At 52.2% G+C, this 17,822-nt stretch overlaps 1 protein-coding gene across 4 annotated transcripts in view; it reads left to right on the forward strand.

The window, feature by feature from the left end:
- The window catches only part of ARAP1 (ArfGAP with RhoGAP domain, ankyrin repeat and PH domain 1), a 61,740-nt gene that overhangs the window by 14,921 nt on the left and 28,997 nt on the right, over positions 1-17,822 (forward strand). For all 4 annotated transcript variants that reach the window (XM_044258600.1, XM_044258602.1, XM_044258603.1 and 1 more), the window contains exons 2-3: positions 2,392-2,475; positions 6,429-6,998. In XM_044258600.1, coding sequence (XP_044114535.1) covers positions 6,472-6,998 — 527 coding nt within the window. In that variant the 5' untranslated portion in view covers positions 2,392-2,475; positions 6,429-6,471. The remainder of the gene's footprint in view (positions 1-2,391; positions 2,476-6,428; positions 6,999-17,822) is intronic.

Genomic DNA, 17,822 nt, shown 5'->3' on the forward strand with positions numbered 1-17,822 from the left:
GATGCGGCGCTCGATCCCAGGACCCTGGGATCATGACCTGAGCCAAAGGCAGAGGCTTTAACCCACTGAGCCACCCAGGTGCCCCTGCCAATTCCTTCTTGGCCTCAGACTCCAGTAGGGCCCAGCTGGGCACTGCTCCAAACTTCTTTTTTCAAGGAGCTTCCTCCTCCAAGATGCCTTCCCTGACCCTCAGCCTGGTGAGGGCCCTTTGGGCTATTTTCATTGGCTGGATGGTATCTGACCCCCTCTAGCTTGAGCTTCCTGGAGAGCCAGTCCAGATCTCTGAGGTCAGGTTTGTGCTTCTAGAATCTTGAATGAGGTGTCCTAGAGGGGTGTCAGGATGGGTCCCTGAGTCTGACCTCGGTCTGAAGTCTTTAGTGCAGGAATAGGAACTTGAGGGAGGCCCCAGAGGAGTTGACCCATTCTCAGGGTTGGAAGTGGTTTCCTGTTTCCCAGCTCTGGTCATTCCAGTAGTGTGGTTGGGGACATCAGTCATTCATGTTGAGTCTTTAGAATGGGACCCAAGGTGGAACAGGCGCTCTCTTGGTGTTCATGATCACTTTTGAGAGGCAGGAAGCAGAGTGGCCAAGAATGCAGAGTTGGGAGCATCTGGTGGCATCGTCTGGTGAGCGTCTGACTCTTGGTTTCGGCACCAAGTCTGCTCGAGATTCTCTCCCTCTGCCTCTGTCTCTCCTGCTTGTGCTCGCTTTCTCTCTCAAATAAATAAATAAATCTTTAAAAAAAAAAGAATCCAGAGTCAGACTATCCAGGAGAAATGCATTGTGAGCCACAAGAGCAATTTAAAATTTTTTGAAATTAATTTTAATGTATTTAATCTAAATATCCTAAATAGTATACTTTCATCATATAATAAATAGAAACAATAGAGATGTTTTGTCTTCTTGGGTTTTGTACTAAATCTTCAAATTCCAGTATATACATTATACAGCACACCTCTTTATGTGGTGATGTCTTCAGGGCTCGTGGCCTTGTGGGGCTCCCGCTGGTTACTGTATTAGAGCAGATCTAAGACTATATTCAAGCTGCCCCTTCCTAGCTGTGTGACTTTGGGCAAATTACTTAACTTCTCTGTGCCTCAGTTTCTTCATCTTCTACTGCGAGCTATGTACCTCATAGGGTTGCTGTGAGGATTCAGGAAGTTAATAAAAACTGCTTAGATACCTGGTGTATAATGACTATTTAGGTTGTCTTTTATTAAAAAAAAAAAATGTCCTTTGAGTAGCACTGCCATTCTTTGCCAATTCTTTCTGAGGTACTAATTACCTGAAGTTTATTTTTAAAATGCTTTGAAGGGGCACCTGGGTGGTTCATTCGTTAAGCGTCTGCCTTCAGCTCAGATCATGATTCCATGGTCTTGGGATCGAGCCCCAGGTTGGGCTACCTGCTCAGCTGCTTCTCCCTCTCCCTCTGCCCTTCCACCTGCTTATGCACTCTTTCTCTCTCTCTCTCTCAGATAAATTAATAAAATCTTCAAAAAAATACTTTTGAAACATATATCTACTTTAGCCCCATCCTAAGAAGTACCTGTAGAGTCTACTTAGATAAATACCTAGCTAGTAAATTCAGATGGTCACAGGTGCACCCTGACCCCACCCTGTGGCAGGAAACGTGCTGTGGCCCATGGTGCCCGTCGACTCCCCACCCTCCTCACACGGCGGAGCCCGGGCCACCTGAGCTTGCTGGGGGCCTGCTCTCGGGGATGGCCAGTTCCTTTTCCTCCTGCCTGGTAATAGTCTCCTTTGCCCCCCACCCCATGCATGTTTAGGAGCAGGGCCTCTGGGGTCTCACACCCGTGCCTCAGTTGCCCCCTCTGCCCTCACCCTACCCCGAGGCTTCTAGCCCCTGCTGAGAGTGTCATGTTTCCCTGCCCCTCACCCCTGCTCCCCACCTCTCACTGACAGGTTCAGCTTTGTAGTGGGAACTGCATCTGCGCCCCCCACCCAGTCATCCCTGCGGGTGGCGCAGACAGGCCAGGCTGTTCCCACCGCAGCCTGCCTCTGCACAGCCCAGCCTGGGGACCACACACCGGTCCAGGGAGGCCAGAGCATGGGAGGTCCTGACTCCTCTTCTCCATCTGTGCAGCCATTACCTGTCCACCTCTTCCCTCCCACGAGAAGGTCTTCCTCTGGCTTAACCTTCTTGCCCCCCACCCCCCGCTTCCATTAGACTCCCTGATCCCTTCCTTCTTCCCCTACCATCTACCCCATCTCTTGCTTCCTTCCCTCTCTTCTAACTTCCCTTTTTCCTTCCCCTTCTTTCTTCCTCTTCCTTTCCTTCTTCCTTCCTTCCTCCTCCTCCTGGCATCCAGCGGCTCAAATTGGTTCATGGACTTTCTCTCCCCCTATCCCCGCCCCCGTTCCTTCCTTACAGATTCCACCGTGGACCAAGATGAGGAGCCATTCAGAGTAGCTGCTGCCCCTGGAAGGATCCCCAGTGTCCTGGGCAGCCCAGCGGGTGAGTTAGGAGGCAGGGGATGGGGAGCTGGGTTGGGTGTGTTTGGCCAAGCCCCAACTTTGACGTGCAAGAGGCTTCATGGAGGCAAGAGCTCAGGTCCCAGTTTTCATTTTGAAAATAGGCAGAGAGGCAGGAAGAGGGTGAGGTTAGAGAGCCTCCCAGAAGGGCTTTGAAGGGGTGGGTAGGGCAGGGACCTGCAGGTGGGTGGGCATTGTAGATCACATTCTCTTTTAAAACTTTTTTTTTTTTTTTTTTTTAAGATTTTATTTTCTATTTGACAGAGAGAGAGAGATCACAAGTAGGCAGAGAGGCAGACAGAGAGAGAGGGGGAAGAGGCTCCCTGCTGAGCAGAGAGCCCCATGTGGGGCTCGATCCCATGACCTTGGGGTCATGACCCGAGCTGCAGGCAGAGGCTTTAACCCACTGAGCCACCCAGGTGCCCCCACATTCTCTTTTAAATTGTACTTATTTTTTGGAAGGTGGTAGAAAAGTTGGAGGTAAGGAAACATACAGTGAGGGGTAACCCTCCTTCCTTGTCCTCACATCCACTGGCTCTTCTCCTCAAGGCAGGCTGGTTCTTTTCCCGCAAGGCAGGCAGTTTCTTGTATACCCATCTGGGGGTCATTCTTATGTATATGTATATACAGACGGACATATATGTACATTTTTTATTTAACCTAGATGTTTACATAACAAAACACTACTCTGCATCTTATTATCTTATTTTTCCACCTAACAAATCCTTACTATCATTTTATATGAGCTTTAGAATCTGCCTAATGGTAATTTTGGGGGGATTGTGTTTTGTGTATTGGTTATAGCTTAACCTGGGAAGAACTGATGTCTTCATAATGTGGAGAGCTGGTTTATCCTAGAACATCCAGCGTACTTCTGTTTGTGTCTTCCTTTTTGGCCCCTCAGCAGCCTTTTTGAAGAACTCGTGTAGTTCAAAATGTAGGTCATTGATAAAGATGTAGAGTGAAAAGTCTCCCTCCCACCAGAGGTGGGTTTCCAGGAAAGCTGATGGAGCCTCCAAGGCCTGGGGAGGGGCCTAGACATGGTGTGCATGTGGTTTTGGAAATTTTTACAAAAGGAAAGTATTTTTTGTTTTTCCAATTAAGTTTTTTTTTTAACTGAGATATGATGGACATAAAGCATTGTGTTTTTAGGTGTACAACATAATGATTTGATATTTGTGTATATTATGAAAGGATAAAGGTATTCTGATACCTTTTATTTTTCTTTTTACAAGAGGGGGGTGGAGGAGGGGCAGAGGGAGGGTGGGGAGAATCTCAAGCAGGACTCTATACCCAGTACAGAGCCCAACATAGGGCTCCATCTCAGGACTCTGAGATCATGACCTGAGCCTAGACCAGGACTCAGACACTTAACCCACTGAGCCACCCAAGTGCCCTGAGTTTCCTCATTTTTTTTAAGGCTGCTAAGTATTTTACTGTATGACTACACCATAATTTAATTAACTGTTCCCTGTTTGGTGGGTATCTTGGTTATTTCCAATCTTTTGTTATTGTACACATCACTGGTGCCAGTCACCTTGGAAGACTGCAGGATAAGTAAGTGCCTAGGGGTGGCTGGATCAAAGGGTAAAAGGACTTGGGGTTTTCATAGTTATTGTGGCTTTAATTGCCCTTCCCAGAGGCACTCCCACTAGCTGGTGGGGGAATGCCTTGCCCGGTCACCTCCTCGGGTCACCGGTGTTAGGAGGTTAAGTTAGTTTTCATATGCTTGAGAACCAGTTACATTTTCATTTTCCTCCACCTATTTCTTATTTCTAGGTACTCTTCAGTTTTTAGGAAAATTGGTCGGTCCTATGTCTGGGATATGAGAGGCATATGTCCTCTGACTTGTTTATCTCTTGACTTTGTTTATGGTGCATTTTTATTATGCAGGAATGTTTGTTTTTTATATAGTGGAATATTTTACTCTTTACCTAACTGGGTTTGCATCATTTTCAAAAGGCTTTTGACTCTCTGAGAAGGTATTTTAAATCCTTTCATGGTTTTATTTTTTTATAATGAAATCTTTGATCTGCCTGTGATTTATTCTGGTGTAAGGTGTGAGGTAGGGAGTCTAACTTTGTTTCCAGATTGTTCTGCAGCTGTCCCAACAATTTAATAATGCATCTTTTCTCCACTAGTTTGAAGATGTTACTTTTATTGGACACTAAATGATTTTATGTATTTAGATCTATTTTTGAACTTTCTGTTTTGTTTGATTCATCTGTTCCAGATGCTGGTAACATGTACTATTTTAATTACTATGGCTTTATATGTTTTAATATGTGGTGAGGCTGGTTCCCACCCTTTACCCTTCTTACCCCCCACACCCTGCTTCTAGAATTTTCCTGGCTCTTTCTGCGTGTTTACTTTTCCACATGAATTTTCAGATTTGGTTGTCTAGGTGCCCTCCCCCCTTTTCCAGAACTGTGTATGTATTTAATAGAATTGTGCATATTTATAAATTAACTGAGAATTACTATCTTCATGATGCCTTCTACCCAGGAGCATACCATGTCTTTCCATTTGTCTAGGTCTCTTCTTTTTGCCTCTTCCTACAGATCTCACATCTTGCACAATTCTTTTTATGTTTCTTCTTAGTGTTTTAGGTTTTATAATGCTGTTGTAAAGGAGGCTCTTCCTCCTGGTTTCTACCTGGTTATTGCCTATAAATATTCATTCTGTTCTATTAGCTTTGAATCCAGCTCACTTGCTATATTCTTTTTTTTTTTTTTTTTTTTTTTTTTTTTTTTTAAAGATTTTATTTATTTGACAGAAATCACAAGTAGGCAGAGAGAGAGGGGGAAAGCAGGCTCCCTGCTGAGCAGAGAGCCCGATGCGGGACTCGATCCCAGGACTCTGAGATCATGACCCGAGCCGAAGGCAGCGGCTCAACCCACTGAGCCACCCAGGCGCCCTCACTTGCTATATTCTTAAATTTTTAATCCCATGATTAATAATAATCACTCATGAAATGGATATCCTTGTTTCATGCCTGACTTTAACGGAAATTTTTTCCATTGTTTTCCCATGAAGCAAGGTGCTGATTTTTAGTTTAAGGAAGTATCAATATATTTCTATTTTAGTAAGATTTTTGTTAAGTACACTGGACGTTGTGCTTTGTCATTTGCTTCTCTGATATCTGTAGAGATGATCTGGTGAATTGCTGTTTTGATTTACTAATATCCTTCTCTCTATGTCATCTGTCTCTTGCCTCTTGCCAGGCCAGGAGTTCTGGAGTGCAGGGGTGGGACCTGAGTCCCTATCGCCCGGGGCAGGCTCTCTCCAATGAACAAATGAGGGGATGGCCTTTCCTATACATTAACCCCTTTGGTGGTGAGAGGGGTGATTCATTCACAGGGCCAGGACCCCAGAGGCTGGGTGATGCTGGCTTCACTTAATTCCTGGAGCATTCTGCTTCCTCCAGGGGCATGGAGAGGGGATGAAGCTCAATCCCTACACGGGGCCTGCAGGGAGACTGGCAACCCCACCCATACTCGCTAAGCCCCTGGGCCTGGCCATCAGCTGGGAACTGGTGCTTCAGAAGGAACTGGGCCCTTGCCCAGGTCCTGCAGAGGGCAGTAGACACACAGCCATTGGCCAGCCTTGCAGCAGTGGCCCTGGCTGTGGATAGGGCTTAGGGGTGGTACCAACTCTGGAGGTCCTGGAGGGCTTCCTGCAGGAGATGTGAGCTGGATGCTAGGAGGCTGCAGGAGTGGGGGTGGCAGGTTTCAGGCAGAGTGAAAAGGCTGTGTGTTCAGGGACCTGGAAGTATCTGGCCTTGCCGGCACAGGGGGCACCAGGGAAAAAGCTTAAGGACAGAGCTTGACCCCATGGCGTGGGAGAGCCACAGAGGGTTGCTAATCAGGAAACTAGGGCTGGGAAACTAGGGCTGGGCAGCTTTGCCTCTCACCTGTGCCTGTCTTTCTGTTGCAGGTCTGGACAGGGCCCCGCTGGCTGGCCTCTGCTAGCAGGAACCATGGCGGAGGCCCGGGATGTAGCGCTGTCTGTGACTGAGTGGCTGAGGGCGCTGCACCTAGAGCAGTACGCCGGGCTCTTCGAGCAGCACGGACTGGTGTGGGCCACGGAGTGCCAAGGCCTCAGTGATACCCGCCTGCTGGACATGGGCATGCTGCTCCCTGGTCATCGCCGCCGCATCCTGGCAGGCCTGCTGCGCACCCACACACCCCCCACCCCTGCGCCCCGCCCCAGCCCGCGGCCTGTGCCCATGAAGCGGCACGTCTTCCGCTCACCGCCTGCGCCCGCTGCCCCTCCTGCCGCGCCAGCACCCGTGGAGCCAGAGTCCGAGGCTGGAGAGGAAGAGGGGCTGCCCACTGCCCCCCCCATCCCACCCCGGAGGAGCTGCCTGCCGCCTGCCTGCTTCTCCGCCCCACCTGCAGCAGTCCTGGACCCTGCGCTGCCCCCGCTGCCTGCCAAGCGCCACTTGGCAGAGTTAAGTGTTCCGCCCGTGCCCCCCCGCACGGGGCCCCCGCGCCTGCTAGTGAGGTGAGTGGGTGCCATCCGTGGTGGGAGGCGCCTTGGTCAAGGATCCTAGAAAGCGGATGGGGCGTTTGTGGCCTTCGGCCCTGGGGAAGGAAGGCTCCCTCAGTGGAGGGAACGGCCTGTGTAAAGCTCGGAGGTGGGAGGCACGGTCAGCGGGTGCACTCTGAGCAGACTGGAGCTAAACTGCCGGGTGAGTTGGGGTGAGGCTTGCGGCTAGCCCTGGTGGGACATTCTGTGAAGGCCAGGTGGGAAGCCAGGAAGGTTTCAAGCAGAACCATCGGATAAAAGCTGAATACTAATAAGATGACTAGGGGCTGGTGAGGCTGGTGGAGGAGGAGGCTGGGTGACAGGTGACAGGTCCCAGGCTCTCAGGAGAGGCCCCCACTCAGGCTGTGCTAATAAGGTTGGAGAGAAGTAGGCAGATTGGAGTGAGAGGTAGGCCCTGGAATGGGTGAACCTTGGGCATGGCCTAGACATAAGCAGAGATGGCACAGGTTGCTACACAGAATCCATGATTCCATCTTGGGTGGAGAGTGGTGCCATCCCTAACTGGGGATCCAGGGAGAGAAGTGTACCCAGAGAGGAAGGCTGGAGTTCTGTTTGGGGCCTGGTCAGTATGAGACGCTGAGAGATGGGAGTACATTCCAAGTCAGTAGGTAGCATGTGGAGGAAACAGTCTAGGATGATGAGCTTGCCGCCCTGGGGGCGGGGGGCAGGAATTGCCCAGGGCCTGGTGCTTGTGCTCCTGTCTTCCCCCTCCTCACTGCTCCAGCCACATGCCCCAGATCCTAGTGACACTTCTCAGGCTGCAACCTACACACTCTCCCTCCTCGTCAGAATTGTTTTCCCCTTTCCTGGTCCCCGTACTCCTCTGTTTCCTTGAGTTTCCTCCTACTTCTGTGGATGGCCTATTTTAACCTCCTTCACATATGCCTTCCCTTCCTGCCATTTGCTGGGATGCCCATCTGGGAGGGAGCATCCCCAGCTGGTGCTGGATATATGTTCAGGGGTGTAATGGAGATGACTGCAGTACTTGGACCCAGGTCAGCCTAATCTGGGAAGGCTTCTTGGAGGAGGAAGGGATGGGTATAGGGAGATCTCCCTTTCCCTACTCTTGGGCACTGTGCTGGGTGCTTCATTTACACGATCTTGTTTGATTCCTGCTCACATCTTCTGGGGGATTTGTGTCCTGTTTTCAAGTAGGGAAACTGAGGCTCAGAAAACGGAGAGGAGCACTAACTGGATCTCTGTCGAGTGCGTGCTCGGGGAGCTCCTGTGGGAGGGTCTGGGAGGTTTTCCCCTCCCAGAAGAGGGCTCTGATAGTAAGGGGGCCTTGAAGGCCAAGCCAGGGCTGTGGTGTTTTGAGGTTTGATTGCTGGAAGCACGAAAAGGGTTTTTGGCTTTTCTGGGTTTACACAGCTAGGGATGGTACTAGGTATACCCCCAGCTTGGCGCACAGTGTAGATTGGAGTTTTCTGGAGCCCTTATGCCCTCTAGTGGCCATTCTTATACATGCATGAGCTGTTTTTTTCTTTTTTAATTTAATTTTATTTTTAAAGATTTTATTTATTTGAGAGAGAAAGCGTGCTTGAGAGAGCATGAGGTGGGTAAGAACGGGGGCACGAGTGGGGTGGGGGAGGGGCGGAGGGAAAGGGAAAAGCAGGCTCCCCCTACCCCCAGCAGAGGGCCTGACCTGGGGCTTGATCTCAGGACCCCGGGATCACGACCTGAGCAGGAGGCAGAAGCTTAACAATTGAGCCACCTAGGCATCCCTCTTCATTTCTGTTTCCTTTCATTCCATCATCATGGAGGGGGCTGAGAGAGAGAGAGCATAGGTTTTTGTGTGTGTGTGTCTTTGTGAGTCTGTGTCTGTCCATCTGTCTCTAGGGATAGGAATAGGTGAACAAGGACAGGAGACAGGACCCTGTCCATTAGAAGCTCAGGAGGCATACCTCCCATTGAGGGAATGGAGGTCTGGATTCCTGTATCGGAGGCAGAATACCTAGGGCAGGCCCAGCTAGCTGTGTGACTGATGGCCAGTGGCCCCTCTGGGCCTGTTTCTCTACTGGGTATCCTCCTTAGCCCTCCATGGCCCTCCTGGTACCAACGTCTGCGGACAGGAGACTTGTTGGGTAGAGCAAGGGTCCTGTCTATGCCCCAGAGTACCAGCCCCCGCTCTTCAGAGCTTCATTCTGAACTTAGTCACTTAGCTGACCTGTGAGGCAGGCCAGGCCTCCATGCTCAGGAGTCTGGCCCTGTATAGCTAGAGGACCCAAAATTCATTCCATGCTGAGAGAATTTGTAGATAATTATCCTTTACAATTTGGGGCGATTTCTTCAGACAGAGTGTAATGGGAGGTGAGCTGCCAAGCCTGGCTTCCTTGTCCTGGGGTCTTTGACATTTGGAACGGTGGACATCTCCAGGTCTTATCACCCTGCCTTCCAGGGCATACAAAATCTTCAAAGCCCAGTGGCAGAAAAACTCACTGCAGATGGAGCTTCATGTGTGTAACAGCTGGAGGCTGGGCTGGAGCCTGACCGCTCTCCCTCACAGCCCCTTCCTCTGGACCACAGGCACCATGGGGCACGGCAGAAGGCGATTCAACCCGGCCTGCTCCTGTCCCCTTTGTAGAAGTCCCTTCTTCCTGATGTGGCCTTTGGGTCCTTGCTTGCAGCCTTGAGTGACAGGAGTCTCACTCTCTGAATCTTAGGACCTCTTATGCCAGTTCACGGCATCACCGAGTGAGTACTTCTGCCAGCCTCAAGCCCATCACCAGCCTCCCCAGCGGGATCTGGGGTTATCTGCTGTGTGTGCATGTGTGTACTGGCTGGACATGGGAGGGCATGCCTAGCCAGCATGTAAGTGGGCACCCCTAGGTGTGTATGTTTGTACAAGCCGTGAAGGTAGTAGTATGTCTGTGTATTTACACTTCTGCACCAGTTTTCAGGGAGGCTGTATGTGATCCCCGTATGTCGGCAGGAGTGGGGACTTAGGCGGTTTCACTGCTTACTTGCTCGCGGTGGTGTGTGCGCATGTGAATTCCTCAGGGCCCGTGTGCACACCTCCACGGGCCCATGTGTGCTGGTGTGCTGGGACCTCCAATGGCGTGAGTCCGTTCGTGTGTGCATGTGCTGTGGGTAGTGAATTGGCACATGTGTTATTTGTACCCTCCTGGGCATGATCCAGTGTGTATCCACGTGCTGCCCAGCCCACTAGTGTCGGCTCCATGAGGGCCTGGATTCTGGTGGGTTCTGTTTACTGCTGTATCACCAATACCAGCAACTGTGCCGGGTGCCTAACGCGCCCTCTGGAAGTATTTGTTGTGTGCATGAATAGATGAAGACTGACCGAGTCTCAGTGCTGCCCAGTGCTGGCACGGTTGCCACCCATGTGGACTCAGCACCAAGAGTGCCCTCAGCCCACACTGGACATTAGACAATAGGGTTAAGGGCCCCAAGCTCACCACCCCATATCCCTTCCCACCAAGCGACCTGTATCACCCTAAACATCTCAGGAAGGCGGCAGAGGCCTTCAAGGAGGCAGGCAGCCAATGAGCAGGGACAGGCTTGCCACCTCCCTGCACCAACTGGGTCAGGACTCTCACAACAAGGCTCACGTGCTGCCTGGCCTGGAAGGACCCTACTTTACCCCTCCAAGACTCTGTACCCCCCACCATTATTAAAAGCCTGGGATAGGAAACTTGTTGATGAGTCCAGAGATACGGAGAAACTTGCCCAGAGTCACTCAGCCCAGCAGAGTAGAAGCCAGTGTTCAGACCCTGCCTCCTGGCCTGGGGCTCAGTCTACTCAGCTCCAGGTACCACAGATGTAAACCCTCTGAGCCTGTTTCCCTGAATGGTAGAGGGGTCTTCTCAGATCCAGTGTTCCAGGGTCCCTCCACAGAGCCTCTATCAGATGGTGCTGGGCCTCAGTTTCCTCCTCTGATATCTCCCCAGATGCCTAGAGATACCTCCAAAGAGGGAGTATTTGCCCAGAGTGGGCAGCTGCCAGCTGGGATCACACTGCACGGCCTCCCACCTGTGCTCCTGCCTGCCCTGCAGCCCAGCCAATCCCTGGTCTTCCTGAAGGCTTATCACTTGTTGCTGGGGTAGAACTTGCTCCCTTCAAAGAGCCTCTTTTCCAGCCTCTCTGGGTCTCCTGTGGGGTGGAGAGGGGCCAGCCAAAGCTAGGGCTTCCTGAGGATCTACTCTGCAGGCCCTGCTAGACAGCAGTGGGGTGGCTTGTCCCATTCCAACTTGGGGTGTGTGGGGGCAGGCCGGGGGCGGGGAGGAAGTGTCTGCCCCAGGGGATTCTGGGTGACTTTTCTCTTTCTCAGTGTTTTCAGGAAGTGTGTGTATTGGCCAGGGCGGCAGGGGGTGGGGGAGGTGGAGAGCAGGAAACCAAGGGGAGCCAGAGCTGGATGTACACACACACACACACTCTCACACTCACTCTTGGACAGATTCACTTTTACACAGAAACACGCACTCAGACAAGTGATCACAGCCACACAGAGCGGTACCTGGACCCCGACACAGCCTCTGACACACCCGGGGAACAGAGGCCTGGCTGTCTGCCAGACCAGCCCTGCTCAGACAGGCTGCCTGGTCAGGCACATAGCGCTGTCGAGCGGAGCTGTGCGAGTCCTCTGGCCCAGGACCTGGTGGACATCTGAGGGTGAGCGAGGGGCAGCTTTGGGCTGGGCTCTCAGCAGAGTACAGGGAGGGAGGCTCCTTTCTGAGGGTCTTTCTGTCCCCTCTGGGCAGGGTTTTCTGTGGTACTCCCTCTGCCCCTCCATTTTTTGTTCTCAGAATTTTCTCTCCTCTTTCACTTTCTCCACATCTTGTTTTTCTCTTGTCCTTTCCTTTTTTCCCCTTCTTTTTTCCGTCCCTCAACCCTGGGCTTTTCAGGCCTACATCTTCCCATAGATCTGTCTCCTGGGCCCGCTGGAAGCCCAGGGTGCCTGAGGGGACTGTCTCTGTGGCCTCTGTGGGTGTCTGCCCTTCAGGAAACCAGTGCTGATCTCATCCTGGCTTTTCTCGCTGTCCAGTACAAAGGTGTTGTGGCTCTAAGCAGCTCTTACCTGAACCCGTTTGCCCTTGCACTGAGTCCAGGGTAATAGGGAGACTACCGAGGGCTGGCACTTAGTTGGTTTGGTTCCTCCCCGATTTCCCCAGGGCCAATAGAGGGGTGGGTCCCTATGATGTTGGGAGGCTGGGCTCGCCATCCCTCCCCGCAGTTGCTGTGGACCCCTCATGAGCTCAACAACCCTGTGTTTGGGTCCCTGGGGACGTAGAGATACCTCTCACTAGGTCCTGCCTGTGCATCCCATCCTGCCCTGTGCCCTTGGCTCATCTTTCCACAGGGCACAGCAGACACCTACCTGTACGTTCTTCTCCTGCCAGAACAGCCTTGAGCTGAGTACTCAGGATGCAGGGGACAGGGTCCATATGGTCATGGGCTCCCTCAGGGATGACCTTCTTTGCCCCAGAATCCTCAGGCATCAGCACAGGGCCAGAGCCGGGAAGCATGAAGAGCCGCCATGGGCGTGCTGGGCCTCTGCCTCCTCCTACCCACGACAGCACAGCTTGCCTGTGGAAAGCTCAGTGTAGGCCTGGGGGCACACCTGCCATGAAGAGCCCAACAGGCTGTGTGAGCTCAGCAGAAGGAGCAGTTGAGTTCCTAGAGGCATGTCCTGAGCACAATGGAGCAGATGATCTAGATCTAGATCATTGTAAGGATTAAATGAAAAGGCCTCCAGGAAGAATGCTTAGCACATAGTGGACGCTTAGTAAGTGGTAGCTGTCATTCCAGGGAGAAGTGCTAAGAGCTGAGCGAGCCTTGGTTGTGAGGGTGGATGCCAGGTTAATGGGGCGCTGCTCTGTGGAGGGTAACCACTGCCCTTCTCCAGTGATCAGGATGTGAGTGGGGTGCTGACCATTCAGTCACAACATGCACTGTCCAAGTACCCCCTCTGTGTTGGGCGATGTCATGGTCTGGCAAGAGATCGGCTTGGGGGGCTCACAGCATACGCAAGGGCTGAGTACATATAAGTAAGAGGAAGCCCAGGAAGGGCTTTCCATGTTGTGACCTGGGCACAACTAACAGAACAGAAGCAGGAGAGTGCTGGAGGGGTTGACCTTTGGTTCTCATGATGGAGAAGGAAAGACGGGCAGCCATGGATGAAGCAAGAAGCACAGGAGTGAGGCCTGAGCCCTCTGTAGCCAGAGCATAAATGAGGAAGTGGACAGCTGGGAAGGTTTGCCTCCTTGGGAAGGGGAGGTCAGGGTAGGAGACAGAGGTAGTCAGATCATTGGGCCTCATCCTGCCTCTCGGCCCCGCTGGTGAGAGCCCAGGGATTGAGATTTGGCTGGATCCCTCCAAGGCCTGTGTGACACTTTCCGGGGAAGGTCCTAAATCCAAGACAGGGTGTGGTCCTGGGTCCTTGGTCCTCTGAGGTCAGTGCAGTGAAGCAAACACTGACAGACACAACTATCCTGAATGATCACAAGTGTGGAGACTGGAGGAGCCCCAAGGAGGTCCCAGCACAGCCTAAAGCCTGAGAGGAGGCACAAAATGAAGGGGAAGGATGTACAGTGTGGACAGGGAAGGGACAGATGGGGGGAGCCACATACGCAGATGCCTGGTAATACACATTTATGGGGTACAGCTCAGGCAGGCATGGCTGGAATATAAGGAATGGATGAGTTCAAGGCCAGCCCGAGATATTCAGACTACCCTGCTCTGTTGGCCCATCTGTCCTTATGGTGAAGCCTGGCTCCTTTGGCCAGAGGTTGGTATAGACAGAAAGCTTGGAAGGGAGAGCCGCGGACCGCCATGGGGGAGGAGGCTGTGAAGCAGGTTCTTGGCTCAGCCTCCTCCATTGCAGCCAGAGTGGAAAAGTTGTGCTGATGAACTGTGGGGATGGCTTTCCTTACTGAATTGTCAGTAAGCCTGGAAGTAGATCAGACGGGAAACTGAGGCTCAGAAGTAAAGCAGTCTTCTTTGTAAGATCAAAGACTGACTAGAGTCAAGCTGGGATTTGAGTGGGTTGAGCCAGCTCTGCCAGGTTCCAAAGCTCGGTCTCTTAGCGAGACTGACCACACGTCTCATTTCACCAGGACAGGCCCTGTTTTACCTGTTGCTCTGACATAGTTACTGACAGTATAGACTGTCCGCTATTGTGGTTTATGTAATTTTTAAAAAAATATACAGTTAATTGTATGGTCACTCTATTCTTCCCCATTCTGACTTGGGACCCTCACATATCCCCAAGCCCTCACATTGAAGGTTGGCCGTGTGTATTTGCCCCAGTTCAGTAAAATGAACCTTCTTAGGCTGCGGTCACATGCCAAGGCAAATCAGCCTCTGCCCCTGTCCAGGAGTGGCCCAGGCTGGCTTCAGGCATAATGGGGGTAGCAGATGTGTCTGCATGTCACTTGGACAAAAGAGAAAGGGTCTGAAAGAACAGGGGAGCCAGCAGGGGCAGAGGTGGGCTGGTGGAGGCCTGCTGAGGTCTGGCTCATTGAGCTGTGTTCTTAGGTACATATGGGCTTTCCATGGGCTGAGATGGAGGGAGAGGGTGGTGATGCCGAAGCAAGCGATGTAGACCAAGGTTTGGAGGGGAGGCCACTGTGCACGTGCTCGTGTTTGTGGCTCAGGGTTGTGGCCAGTCTTCTGGCCTAATGTGCCAGAGGTCAATGGGAAATGGCCCAGCTGGGCCTCAGGTACAGATTGGAGCTGAGGTGGCCCTTAGGGTTGCCGGCACTGAGTGGCCAGGACCCCAACTGGGGTGGGAGCACTCTTCAGGCACTGTCCCTTCCTCTGGGGTTTTCCCACTATACTGTGCCTTCCGGATACCACTTCTCCTTTCCTGGCCTGGCCCTGACTCAGCATGGCTCTGTCCGCTGTGGTAGGCAGGCGGGGGTCAGCCAGGAAGATTTCTGAAGAAGTGGCTAGATAGAGGCCTAGAGGTCCATTGGGGTAGGGGGGGTCCCCTCTCTTGCTTCCACTTGCTTGGCACATAGCCGTTTGCCTGCAAAAACCATGCTGGAGGAGGAGCTGTTTGTTCCCCTTTCCCTTTTTGCCATGGTCACAACAGCCATCAGAGCTGTGGTCGCGTGCCCTCTTGGATGGCAACTCGGGAGCTGCCCACATCCTGAGCTGGGTGGCCAGTGTAAGGAGGCAGGCCTCAGAGAAGCTCTCAGATCCTGACCGTGGCCTCATTTGACCTTGTGGTGGAGTTTGCTAGCTGTGGTACTAGGGTACAAATCCCAGCTGTGGGATCCAGGACAAATTACTTTGTGTCTCTGTGCCTCAGTTTCCTCATCTCTAAAGTGGGGATAACAGTCAGCCATACCTTATAGAGCCCTTGTGAGAAGTAAATGAATGAAGCCACGTAAAATGCTTGGAAGACAACTGGAAATATATACACATACACAATACTAAAAAGAACTAATTAATCTATGTCTTCATTTATTTATTCATCCCTGAGTTCTGGGCATGCAGTAGGGAAGATGGTAGGTGTGGCACCTGCCTCAGGGAACCCACGGGCCAGGGAGATAGGCCTCAGATGGGCAGACAGTCAGGACAGTGATGGGGGGCCCGTTGCTTCTTCAGCTCCGAGGATGCTCTGCTGCTCGGCATTGAAGGGGAGGAGCCTGTCCCCACCTCCTCTGGGTCAGTCTGACTGGCACTGGCCTTGAAGCCTGGACTTCTGCTCCCAGCTGATCACAGGCCAGGCCTCCAGGGGCCTCTCCTGCTTGGGGTCTGGGAGGCTGTGTGTGGTAGATAATTCCGGATATTGCAGCTGACCAGCTGGGGTCACACCCTTGGACCTGTGAGTACTTACTTAGTCTCTAGGTCTTCCTTCCCCCTTTCATTCTCTTTTCTCTCAACCATGATCTCCAACCTATCCACCTACCCTTCTCTCCACCCCCCACCCATCCATTCAGCCATTTATTTGTTCTGTCATCTGTCCACCCGGTCGTCTGCCCGCTTAGCCGCCCACTCAGCATGCCCTTGTTGCTGACTTGGCTACTTCCTGTGCTGGGCTGTGGTGGTAAAGAATCAAGTCTGAGGCTGCCCCTGGCCTAGAGAGACTCAGGGTCAAGGAGGGGAGACATATGGTGTGGTGCCCACCTGGGGGTCTTCTTAGGTCCAGCTAAACGTAAAGGCTCTCAAGAGTACCATAGACCCACCTGGCAACAAATTCCCCCAGACGCACTTAGGGAGGGAAGGGCTGGCCATCAGGGTCGTGGCCACTCTTCCTCTGCTGCGGGGTCACGGTCGCAGTCAGTGCCCCTGTTCACACAGCCATCCGGGAGCCAATCTCTGTGGCTGCCCAGGAGAGCGCACAGGGGTAGGGAACCGACATTCCTGACAGATAGGTGTGAGAGCCACCCTTAAACATCTTGACTCAAGGGTCCAGTATGTCCTCTAACGACCCCACAGGTGTGGTTTCAGGTTCCCGCATGGGATGTGGCCAGTGACATGCCAGCCCCCTCAGGGAAGCCCAAAGCTCCAGCTTCTCCCCCAGGTGGAGAGCCCACCTGCAGTTTCTGGTCTAGGTATGCTGCCTCACTCAGGCCACTCTTGTCCAAGGCGGTGTCGCCAAGGAGCACGGTTGACACACCAGCTGCTGCGGGTTTCTGGGGGAGTGTGAGAAAGATCAGTGCAGGTCGGATTCTTTCTGCACACACAGAGAAGAGATGATTAGAGGACAGGGTGATAGGGAAACAGGCACGTGTGCTGGGAGTGTGGTTCTCTGGTGGAGTCAGGGTTCAGGTCCTGGCTCAGCTGCTGGCAGGACGCCGGGTACAGTGGACGGAACTACTTTAATACATGTGATTCGCAGTGATTGGTGGTATCAATCCCCTTGTAATAGAGGGGAAGATGGGCAGGGTCTGGGGGAGTGTGAGAGAAGGCTCAGGAAAGACTTGCAGGGAAGCAGAACTTAAGTTTGGAGTTAAAGGACAAGAGGATGTTCTCTAGTCAGAGCCCAGGAGGAAGGGATTCCTGGAGAAGACAACAGCAGGAACAAAGGCCTGGCATCATGATCATCCCCCAGCCCTTGCTTGCTTTTGCGATAGACATGCTTTGCTAATCACTGCCAGGAACGCTGGGGCAATACCAGGCTGAAAATAACCAGTGAGACAAGTTGCTCACCCACTCTGATGTTCCTCCTTGGCCCCTGCCAGACGCCAGCTGAGACAGTGGGTGGGGCCAGGCTTCTGGGGCTTAGGTGTCCTGTTCCAGCTGTGTGGGCGCACAGCATGCCTCGTCTTGGTTAATTCTCCAAACACCCTGTCAGATCATTGACATAGTCCCTGCTCTACAGAAGAGAAAACAGGCTCAGAGATGCTGAGTGCTTTCCCTTGGACACACAGGATCGAGGACTGAGGCGGGGTCAAACTCGTATCCGATGTCAAAGCCAGGAGACACTCAGCCTGTAGGAAGCAGTGGATCTCTGCAGAGACAGATACACAGAGCGTTGTGGCTGTGGGAGCCCAAGGGGCCCTGAGCCTGGCCCCGGAGTTGCCGAAGTGTGGTGATAGCAGAGATGAGGGGCTGGTATGCAAGAGAAGAGGGGTGGGCAGAAAGTGTTAGCAAGGACGTGTAGAAGAAGGAACCCTCATGCACTGGTGATGAGAATGCAAATTGGTGCAGCCACTGTGGAAAACAGAAGGGAGGTTCCTCAAAAAAAAAAAAAATAATAATAATAAAGAACTACCATATAATCCAGTAATTCCACTGCTGAGTATTTACCCAAAGGAAATGAAAATACCAATTCAATAAAGTAGATGCAAAAAAAAAAAAAAAAAGTAG

This window comes from Neovison vison, chromosome 7 (genome assembly GCF_020171115.1).
Source record: "Neovison vison isolate M4711 chromosome 7, ASM_NN_V1, whole genome shotgun sequence".
Lineage (NCBI taxonomy): Eukaryota > Metazoa > Chordata > Mammalia > Carnivora > Mustelidae > Neogale > Neogale vison.